Source organism: Gekko japonicus, unplaced genomic scaffold (genome assembly GCF_001447785.1).
Source record: "Gekko japonicus isolate JY-2015 unplaced genomic scaffold, Gekko_japonicus_V1.1 scaffold536, whole genome shotgun sequence".
Taxonomy (NCBI): domain Eukaryota; kingdom Metazoa; phylum Chordata; class Lepidosauria; order Squamata; family Gekkonidae; genus Gekko; species Gekko japonicus.
In genome coordinates this window covers 251,428-262,698 of record NW_015176467.1, presented here as the reverse complement: position 1 = coordinate 262,698, position 11,271 = coordinate 251,428, and the positions used below count along the sequence as shown (strand labels likewise).

Here is an 11,271-nt window from a genome sequence, read left to right as displayed (position 1 = left end):
AAATGGGAAGCCTGTTATCTATTGAGAGTCATCACAGTCCCTCCTTCAGAGTAAAAGAAAGGGTTGCTATGGGTGTGTTTACTCTTTTTCTTTGGAAATAATATGTTTTAGATAGGGTTGCCAGCCCCCAGGTGGGAGCAGGGGAATCCCCCGATTTCTCGGGCTCCTGGCCTGCAGAGGGAAGCCCCACCCCAACAGCCGTAACCGGGCACGACGTCCCCATGTGGACATCACATGGAAGTGACATCACGTCAGTGACGCTCTAATATTTTGGGCAAAACTCTATGGTAACCATAAACTTTTGCCCCGAATACCAGAGTGTCGCTACACAATGTCCCCAGCGTGATGACATCACGTCTGATGTCATCACGTCGGGGACATCACTTGCAGTGACGGCACCCTGCCCCCCCAGCCCTGAAAAGCCCCCTCCCACCCCTGCCTGTGAGAGACTATGACCTGGCAACCCTAGTTTTAGATGTAGTTTCTTTTCATTTGTGTGCATTTAACCTCAAGGACCCACAAGGCTGGGTATTATTGCTCAAGGGACAAGGAGCAGTGACCCAGGGGGTCCCAGGCTTGGGTCTCTGACAAACACTATTTTAGTTCAGAATTGTTATTTTAAGCTGTCTGTGGCCTTTTGTTTTTAGGTGGACTGTTTTTTTAATGCTGCTTTTAAATTCATATCGCTGAATGTGTAATTTTTTTTTTTTTTAGTATTTTATAAGCTGCCACGGGCAGGTCCCCGGAGAGGCGGCACAAATATTTTTTCTAAACGTATAACAAGCACTGAGTTTTCTCCTCTGTTTATTTCAGGTGAGCGGTACTGGAGTTAGCCCAAATGTCATCCGTTACCCCGTCAAGCAGCGGAAAGGGGGTCGGGAAATCAACTAACTTCACTCCGGAACTGCAAAGCATGATGTAAGTAATTTCTGTTCCCATATCTTATGTCGTTCGTTCAGGCTGGGCAATTTCTGGGCACCCGTTAATGTGACGAAATACTGGGGTGGATCCAGTAGCCTTTCTTCCCGCCAAAAGAGACCTTCTCCGACTTAAGTGGCTCTTTCTCCAATGGAAAGCTACGGAAGCCTTGCTTAGTTGACTGGAGCAAGGGGGAGGGCCGGCTCTCCTGGCTCCCAGCACCAGCCTGTTGGCTGTGTATGGGCATATAGGTGCACGGCCCAAACCAGCAGCCGGGCCGCTGCCTCCCCCAGCGCTCCCCCCCCCCCATGGCTGCTGTGCTGTTGTGATGCCGAGCTGCGCCTTCCTTTGCCTGTTAACAGTGCAGACAGGACTTGCCATGGAGGATAGGCAGAGGATGGATGCTTTCATAGCCATGTAGGTTCAGGAGGCAGGCAGGAATTTGGAGAGGAAAAGAGAATAAACGCTGGTGCTGGTGTGGTGGTCAGGGGGTAGTCTGGAGCAATGATCTTGGTAAGCTGTGGAGTCTTGTGAGCAAAAAATTCTCCTTTGTGAGCTACTGGCATTAAAGTTGTGAGTGAGCGATTTGGCGACTGCATGCATTAGTTTGCTCTGGAGCCCTCCTTCCCGAGCGGAGACAAAAATTTGTGAGCTGGAGGCTAAAAAACTGTGTGCTAGCTCACACTGACTCAGCTTAGAGAGATCACTGGTTTGGAGGCAGGCTGCCCGGAGGTGGAATAAAAGGAGGGTGCTGTTTGCTCTGTCTCCAGGCCACGTCGACCTGTTTGGGGCTGCCTGGCCCCAAGAAAGATGGAGCAGAGGTGCAGCTTATAAATCTGTGCTAGTCCCTGTGCAACTGCTAGTGTGGACGCAAGTGGGGAAGTGAGTCCAGGAAAGCTGGCCTGAGTGTGTGTCTTTGAGCGTCGTCTTGCTCTGCCTAGGAGTCCCACGTGTTGAGGCATGGAAGAGCAGCGTAGTTGCTTCTCTTCTCCTTCTTTGTTTAAGTAGGTAATTTCAGTCTCTGTTATTTTCTATCATTTCTCTCCCCCGCCCCTATCTGTTTGTTAGACTCTATACTGAAAAATAATTATTTAAAAAAACCAGTGATTCTCCATTTGTCCTTGCTTTTTCTGGTACCTATTCTGGTCACATACTATCCCTGTTTTGTTCCTTCTTTCTTCTCCTTTGGAAGTGGCTCGCTAGACTGTTCCCCATGAGATGTACTCCATCATGGCTACCTCCTTCTCTAGAAGTTAAATCTGCATCTTGTTTTAGTTCCCATGCACATGAACGAATGCTAAGTCACTCAACGGTTCATTGCCTGCCCTTTCATTGTCGGTACTGAGGTGGATCTGCGACTGTTGGTAGCATGTTATAGGACAGTTTTCGATCGATCCAGCGTATCCTTATCCAAGAGATCCAATACTAGCTTGTGTTTTAAGTTAGCACAGGGCAGTGTGTCATGGAGTAAATGAATGCAGTCCACAGCAGGGGAAGTAGAACCTTCAGCCAAGTGTAGTCATTTATGTATTTAAAACATTTATATGCCACCTTTCCACCCAGATGGGGCCCCCAAAGTGGGGAGGTGTGGGCTTTGGTCTTTCTAAACAAAATAGGGGAATTACTTAGTTTGTCCCTGTTTTCATCTCTGAAATGTCGAAAGGCTATTTCATTTCAAAACACCTGAAGAGAGTCAACAAAGCAACATGAAGTAAGTATTTTGGGGTATTTGAGATGTTTTATATGTGTCTGTACATTTTGAGTAAGGGTTGATGCTTTAGCCTGAGGTTTGGAGGTTTCATCTAGATTCTAGACCAGATTTTTCCTGGTCGTTTATTCATATTGAGCCAAGAAAGCAAAGTGAATGGAGGAAGGGATATATTTCTCCACTGTATATGAATTATCTGATTTTGAAAAGTTTAGAAATGGTTTTCAAGGAATATCAAGTAACATAGCAGGGAGTCTTTGGCAAGATTCACACGTGATCATGACAAACCACAGTTTGTCATTACTGGAAAAAGCTTGGGATCCGCTTGGCTCGTGTGCTCCTCCTCCTGTTCGTCCTTTCATGTGGCTCAAAAAGGATTCATTTTGGCTTTCTTGGCAAGCCGTAGTTGGCAGTTTCCTCTGAATTGCAAACTATGGCTTGTTTGTGCAGTTTCGTCTCTTCCCTGCAAACCAGGGTTCCCAAACCACAGTGTTAATCCTGGGAGCATCCAGGCATGAGGATCTCCGGGCTGGTTTGTTATGTCATCTTCAGAGGCCTTGCTTTGGGTGCCCCTGCCGTCTAAGGCTAGACAGGTGCCAACCCAAAAAGAACCTTCTTGGTTGTGGTGTGAAACTTTGGGACTCCCTCCTCAGGGTGATTCTTCTGTCTGCCTCTATTGTTGTCTTCTGCCAGGGGGTGAAGACTTTTTTTTTGTTTTGTTTGGCATTCCTAATTTATTTATTTAGTTCAATTTCTAGCCCTCCCTCCCCTGCACAGCGGGCTCAGGGCAGGTTACAACATTCGTAAACATCCGAAAGTTTTAAATACAGTACAATTCGTAAAAATCTTATCAATTCCAGAACAATACTAATACGTAAAAAATCCTTAAGTGGCGCCAACTGGACAGTTTGAGGAACCGGAAGAGTTCTCATTATAAGTAGCTGCAATTCAGAACAGAACAAGGGAGGTGAATGGGTGAGGGGAGCAGCTATTATAGACTATAGGATGCTGCTAAGCAAGCAGAGAACAGAATAGATGAGGGGAGGGGAGGCCATTGTAGATGGGTTATCTCTGCCTTAACCATAGGCCTGGCAGAACATCTCTGTTTTACAGTCCCTGCAGAACTGCATTAAATCCCGGAGGGCCCGGATCCCACTAGGGAGAGTGGTTCACCAGGCCAGCGCCAGAGCTGAGAAGGCTCTTGCTCTGGTTCAGGCTAGGTGTACATATTTGGGGCTGGGATTCACTAGTAGATGTCGGTCAGAAGAGCGTAAGGCCCTTCGGGGGCTATATTGGGAGAGACGGTCCTGCGGATATGTTGGTCCCAGTCCGCCTAGGGCGTTGAATGTAGGAACCAAGACCTTGAACTTGATCTGGAATGCGACTGGGAGCCAGTGCAGCTGACACAGCTCTGGATGTATGTTTGCTCTCAGTGGTGTCCCCATAAGGACATGTGCTGCTGCATTCTGGACCAGCTGTAGTTTCCAGATCAGTCTCAAGGGTAGCCCTGCATAAGGCGAGTTACAGTAGTCCAGCCTGGGGGTGACAGTTGCATGGATCACTGTAGCTAGGGGGGAAAGGTAGGGGACCAGCTGGCTGACCTGCCACAGATAGAAAAATGCAGATCTGGCAACTGCTGTGACTTGGGCCTCCATTGAAAAAGAGGCATTCAAGATCATGGCCAAACTCTTTACCTCTGGTGTAGTTGTTCGCCCTCCTTTCTGGTTGTGTGTTTATAAGTGTGTATGTATTTATATGTTTTGTTTAATCAAATATACATATATACACATAAACATTTGTATTTTAAACACTGTTTGAAATGCTTAGTGTTTGAATGAAATGTTTCATATTCGCTTCCTTGGAAACCCTGAGTTGGGTGAAAAGGTGGCATAGAACTGTTTTAGAAATAAACTAAAAGTGTGACTTACGCCTTCTTCGTAGACTTTAACATACTTGCTAGTTATGACATGATGTTGTATATTTTTCAATTATTTGTTTGTTGCGTGTGTATATTTGTTTGTTGTGTGTGTGTGTGTGTATGAATGCTTTTTATATTTCTTAGAGTTCAGCATAAAGAACAGATAATCCCCCCGCCTTTTTCAAGACACGTTTCATAGTAATCTGCCCCTATTGAGAAAGGCATACTATCTGATGAAACAAGGCTGTTTGTGACTGAATTAACATGTGTGGACCAGTTGGAACTGATTATGCTCTGCTCCTGACAATAAGCGTAATCATTACAAAGAAGAGTGATTTATTGTTAAGCGGCATGGGGATCCTGTAAACCTGGTTTAATTTTGCTTTGTGATGAGCCTGGAAAGCTTTGTGTGTGCTCTTTTTATTTCGCTCAGAATATCTAGGTTTTTATAAAGCCGTACACTCTGTTTTAAAACAACAACCCCCCCCCCCCCCATGAATCTGGAAGATTCCATACTTAGAACTTGATTAGTTCCCTATTGCAATGGGATGGGCTACAAATCTTGATTTGGTGGAAGGCGACCAATTAATCAGAAACGTCAACCTGCCAGGACAAGCCATTCCCTCTTTTATATAGTTCCAAGGCACATTGATGTGCAGAGAGTGGGGAGAACGTAAACTAATCAGCTCTTTCTCCGTGGGGATTATCGTTTTCTATCAAGCCATTAAAAGAATTTCCAAACCAAGACTCTACCCCTGTTTTAGAATTGCAGACAGAGAGCAGAGTAGATTTTTAACATTTTTTGTATCCTACATTTTCAGCATTTTGGAGGGTGGTATTTTGAATATATCACCCAATTTCTTAGCGATAAGAATTGGTCTTTGTCTGTAAAAACAAAAAACAAAACTACTGCTAGCAGATGTACTTTTAGGGCAGCGATACTCAGTGATTTCTTGTAGTAATAGAACACATTTAGAGTTCAGTGGCACCTTTAAGACCAACAAAGTTTTATTCGAGGTATGAGCTTTCGTGTGAATAAAACTTTGTTGGTCTTCAAGGTGCCACTGGGTTCGAACTTTGTTCTACTGCTTCAGACCAACATGGCGGACCACCTGGATCTTTCTTGTATTAATGTTAATTTTGAAGTGCTGTTACTAGAAGGATTGTTTACGCCCATCTTTCTCAAGTGTTTTTAGAGTTGAGACCAAAGTGTTCTTATAAAGAAATGCATCCAATGTAATTCAAAACCTAGACTTGTTTTATTAAGTAGTTTAATTATGCAAGCTTAATTATGGAAGAATTATTCGTATAGATAAATGAGTCCAGTGAATTCCGGCTTGTTCAGATTGCTGATTAACAGAAAATATAGCCCGGACTGCTACCGTCGTTAAATGATAATAATAAAGCACCATGAAGTCACGGACGACTCATGGTGACCCCCGTGGGGTTTTCAGGGCATGGAATGAACAGAGGAGGTTTTCCATCGCCTGCCTCTGTGTCGTGACCCTGGACTTCTTTGGCGGTTTTCCATCCAAATACTAACCAGGGCTACCTCTGCTTAGCTTCTGAGATTTGACAATATCGGGCTAGCTTAGAACATGGGTAAGTGTCATGGAGGTCTCAAACACTCCCAGTGTCTGACCTGCACCTGCTTCCGTAGGCAATTGGGTACTATGCAGTCGTGGGTTCCATTCTACGTTGGAATGTGCAGCGGTCAAATATGGCAGCAGGAAACACTGTCAGCAACCTTGGGAGTTCCACCCACAAAGCTTCCGTGACCTAGGGGTGGCCCCACTCCCTGTTTGGAAACCATAGTATCATGTTCCATTTCAAATACAATTTTCGACTACGTTCTCTTTCTCTTGGCTGTCCACAGTCTCCTAAGCTTTTAGTTTTAGGAAAACAATTTTTATCTAAATTGAATAATGCATATTTTGTTCTCTGGTCTGGGAGGAAATATAACAGAACATTACTTGCGCTCTGGAATCAAAGCGAGGGCATGGGTCTGGGGAGCTACGGGAGGCCAGGGGGAACCTTTGGGTAAGTAGCCGAGGAGACTCTATTTTTATATAATTGTGGACTTCCTGATTAAGCGTTTTCGAAACCTCCCCTCCCCACCACTATACACACAATTCCTGTCAATGTAGAAGTTATTGTTGGCTGTGTGAGCGGAAGACCTGGACGTCTTCATTCTGTTTCGGGTCTGCTTGCAGGACTGCTTTAAAAGCTATCCAAACATGTCGACTTTGATTCCGAGATACTTTTCACCAACTGTTCTGTTGACTTCGTTGGTGCTGATGGAATCCTTCCAGTAGATGTGTGTGTTTTTCGAAAAGAAAAAAGAAATTATTATTAGCAGAAAAATAATTATATGACAGGAATAGACTGTGGACAGAAATGTTAAATTTGTTTCCTTTGGCACTTGCCTTACAACAAGTTGCCACTCTTTTAAAAAGAGCTGCTCTAGATTTTTAGGTAGATTTTTAAAAAAGCCATGTTATTTGCACTCTAATCCTAAAGCACATTTGAAGGAAGGGAATCTGATTTCGGTGGGACTTCTCCTCCATCGTAATGTCCTTAGGAAGCTGTTACTGTTCTTAAGAAATCGGTTTTGATCTTGCCTTTGTGGCCTGGCCATTGGTCGATTCCAGACATTTGGTTGGCAGATTTGCCCCTTGAGCACTGAGCTGTGCGTATTAGTAGAGGAAAACACTAAAGGGCCACCACGTATTGGACAGACTGGTTTCCTTGCCCAAACTTTGTCAAGTCTAATGCATTTATATAGAAGCCATTTTGAAAACAAGTATTTGAACTCCTGCACTAGAGGATTACAGATGTTAGTAAACATGCAGACTTCGGAGTTGTAGGAGACATTGAGCCCTGACCTGGATGGCCTAGAGTAGCCCGACCGTGTCAGATTTTGGAAGCTAAGCAGGGTCGGCCCTGGTTAGTACTTGGATGAGAGACCACCGAGGAAATCCAGAGTCATCACTATGGGGAGGCAGGCAATGGCAAAACACCTCTGTTCGTCTCTTGCCTTGGAAATCCTACGGGGTTGCTATAAGTTGGCTGTGACTTGATGGCACTTTCCACCCCCATTGCCGGGGGTGGGGGAGGACACATTGAATGACAGTTTAAAGAACCAGGGCACCTGTGGGTTGTATGACTAGGTGTCAAGCTACAAGGGACACTTAGGATCTGTGCTTGGATGCCCTAGGGTTGCCGGTCCCCCGTTTGGGGTGGGTTTCCCCCCGATTTCAGGGGCTCCCTCAATTTCAGGGGCTCCGATTCACCACTGGCCAGCTGGCCGGTGGGGGAAGCCACAACCCTGAACAGCCCCCTCCCACATCGATGTCGTCGGCCTGACATCACTTTGAAGTAACGTCATCATGCCGAGCACATCACGCAGCAACACTCTAGCATTTCGGCCAAAACTCTATGGTAACTTCAAGCTGCCGTGTGCACAGTTGCAGCATAAGCATCATTGTAGTCTTTGGATATTAGGTTGGTTTCTCGGTGCAGTGGATCAGATTAGGTACATAACCCTAGAATTTTAACAGAGGCCTTTGAAAGGTAGGGGTCTTCCTGGGTTGAATTGCAGTTTGACTGCAAAATGTATAGGAAAGTTACTGTGTGGCTTCGACCTTCCCTTGTCTGCATAGGGGATAAAGAGGCCCAAAGGGTGCACGATGTCTCTTTGATATCTTTCCCCATGTGGTTTTGTTTTGGTAAGTTTTAATGGGAATGCTTCACTGTCTTCAAGGTAGTACGGTACGAAACTCTGTAAGCACAACTTCTGGCGCTGACGGGGAAGGTTGCCCAGTTTCTTTGCTGCAGATACCACGTGTAGGTCAGAGGTCATTTCGGGGGGGATTGCGGGGGAACGCAGTTCCCCCGGGTGAGGTGTGGGGGGCGGGGCACACGATGAAGCTCCACCCCCTGCTTCCGGCTGCCCCGCTTTCGGCCCTCATTCAGCCAGGAGGAGGCAGGAGAAGAGGGAGGGTAAGTTGCTTCCTCCCCGCCTCTCCCCACCCCTGCCTGCCTGGGGCCAGGGGGGGCCTTGGCGGGGCTTCCTCGCACTCCCTCCGGCCTTGCAGGTCCACCGCCGGGCCCCTGATGTCAGGGGGTGTGGCATATGCTAATGAGTTATGCTACTGAGTTCCCCTAGCTCTTTTTCTACAAAATGACCCCTCCTGTAGGTGAAGGTTAGGCTTAGTTCAGCATGGACGCTGAACTCTACAGCTTGTGGTACTGCAAAGCTGTTTGAATGTGTAGAAAAGAGACACGAGCTATGCTCCCTCTAAGCTGTGGAGTCTTGTGACCAAAAATTCTACTTTGTGAGCCCCTGGCATTAAAGTTGTGATTGGGCAATTTGGCTACTGCATAAATTAGTTTGCTCAGGAGCCAAGGCACATAAATCCTTCCTGAGCTGAGACAAAAAATCTGTGAGCTGGAGGCTAAAAAACTGTGAGCTAGCTCACACTAACTCAGCTTAGAGGGAACACTGGTCACGAGTCCAGCTGGGAGATGTCTTTGAGGCTCCTCCCCATAGCTGCTCCTCTGGCTAATTGCCCGAGCAGCTTTTTAAAATACAAACGCCTGTTTACTTATGTGAAAGCCGAAAGGCATCTCTGCCGTCTGCAAATACAATTTTCCTCCCACACACGTATGTAGCTTTGTAGGACTGAAACAATAGTGTAGAGAAGCTTCTAATAAAACAGTGGCTTGAAGCCAGGCCTTTGGAACGGGCCAATGCTCTGTTTTTAAACTTTGTTAGATATTGAGCACTGGAATCCTATCAAGAAATTCTGTTGACTGTAGTGATATTGTGATGATATACGTTTGGAAGGCAAATGGTAAAATTGCTGGTTAATGATTGCTACGTGTGTCAGGATACTGTGTACTGGATGTTAAGAAATGAAAAGTCAAGTCCCCCTGCCCGTCTAACCTGGCTTTTAAAGTTTCTGTTTTTGAGGGGGATTCCATTACTATCATTCCATACTGAGTCTTTGCATTAATGTATTCGCCATTTCTGAAATGTAAATTAAATACATGTTGGGAAGACAACTGCTGATCATCTCTTGAATTGGTTAATAATAGGTGCTGTGCTGATTCAGTGGAAGAGGCTTCCTAGGGAGGTGGCGGGCTCTCCTTCTTTGGAGGTTTTTAGACAGAGGCTAGACGTCCACCTGACAGCAATGCTGATTGTGTGAATTTAGGCAGATCATGAGAGGGAGGGCAGGAAGGGTTGCCTCAGTGCTTAGTTCTCATGGCCCTTTCTTACACGCCCAGGGAAATGCTTATTGCCACTTTGGGGTCAGGAAGCAATCCTGGAGGGTTTTTTTTTTGTCATCTTCTGGACGTGGAACAGGGGGTCACTGGAGATGTGGGGGGGGAGGTATTTGTGAATTCCCTGTATTGTGCAGGGGGTTGGACTAGATGACCCTGGAGGTCTCTTCCATCTCTATGATTCTGTGATGCCCTGACCTGGGTAGCCCAGGCTAGCCCAATTTTGTCAGGTCGTAGCAGCTAAGCAGGCTCGTTCCTGGTTAGTACTTGGAAGGGAGACCGCCAAGGAGGTCGAGGGTTGCTATGCAGAGGCAGGCAATAGAACCCACTGCTAAACCTCTCTTGCCTTGAAACCCCTATGGGGTTCCCCCATAAGTCAGCTGTGATTTGAGGGCATAAGAAATGAAAAACGAATGTGATCTGTATTCTGAATGACAAAAGAATTGGAAATCTGAATGCAACCTGTTGCGTTCTGTTGACACCACAAAATGTATGATCAAATGTATACAAGAAGAAGAAGAAGAGATTGGATTTATACCCCGCCCTTCACTTGGAGTCTCAGAGCGGCTTACAAACTCCTTTCCCTTCCCCTCCCCACAACAGACACGCTGTGAGGTGGGTGGGGCTGAGAGAACTCTGACACAAACTGCTCTTTTTCAAGGACAGCTGCGCCAGAGCTTGTGACTGACCCACGGTCACATCAGCAGGTGCAAGTGGAGGAGTGGGGAATCAAACCCGGTTCTCCCAGATTAGAGTCCGCGCCCTTTACCACTACACCAAACTGGCTCTCTACCTACACCAAACCTATTGGAGATGGGGACGATAGAAGCTAATGTCTTCAATGTAAAATGGGTTTGATATATTTTTAAGGGTCAGTTCATCACACGCTGCAGACTAAAGCATTTCTTCCCTTAAAGTATTTATGTATGTCGAGACCTCTGTTGTAGGAAACTCCTTGTTTTGACAGAGAGGGACCCCCTCCCCCCAGCCAAGGGAGGAGTTTGAGCCAGAAAAGGTAATAACCTCCAAAACAGAAGAAACATTATCAACCGCCAGAACAGTTTTAGTTGCCAAAATATGCGCAAACAAGAGAACAAACCTTATTCCAACACATCTACAGCTTCAGATCAGCTGAAGGAAAGATTACTTCAAGTGAGAACAATGTCAGCTCGCAGCAAAACTGTTGCCTTTCTCCAATGATAAACATCATTTGCTTATGGAAACTTATTCTTTCTCCCTTGCGGTCCTTTTTTAATTCTGTCGTCACTTTTGGAAGTTCAGTTCTTAGTTGTGAATTTGAATATGCAGTTGAAACGAAATGTTCCAGATAAACCTTTCTCCAACATAATTGTCAATCTGTGGCTCTTTTCTTAACTCCCTCTGGAATAATTTTTTAAAAAGTCTTTAAGGGGCTACTGGGCAGCTCTGCTTGTGTGCC

The 11,271-nt window shown here is 45.8% G+C and overlaps 1 protein-coding gene across 1 annotated transcript in view; it reads left to right on the top strand.

The window, feature by feature from the left end:
• Positions 1 to 824: 824 nt before the first annotated feature.
• The window catches only part of LOC107123756 (transcription initiation protein SPT3 homolog), a gene marked incomplete at its 3' end in the record, with an annotated part of 250,489 nt that continues 240,042 nt past the window's right edge, over positions 825 to 11,271 (top strand). The window contains exon 1 of the mRNA XM_015427097.1: positions 825 to 918. Coding sequence (XP_015282583.1) covers positions 839 to 918 — 80 coding nt within the window. The remainder of the gene's footprint in view (positions 919 to 11,271) is intronic.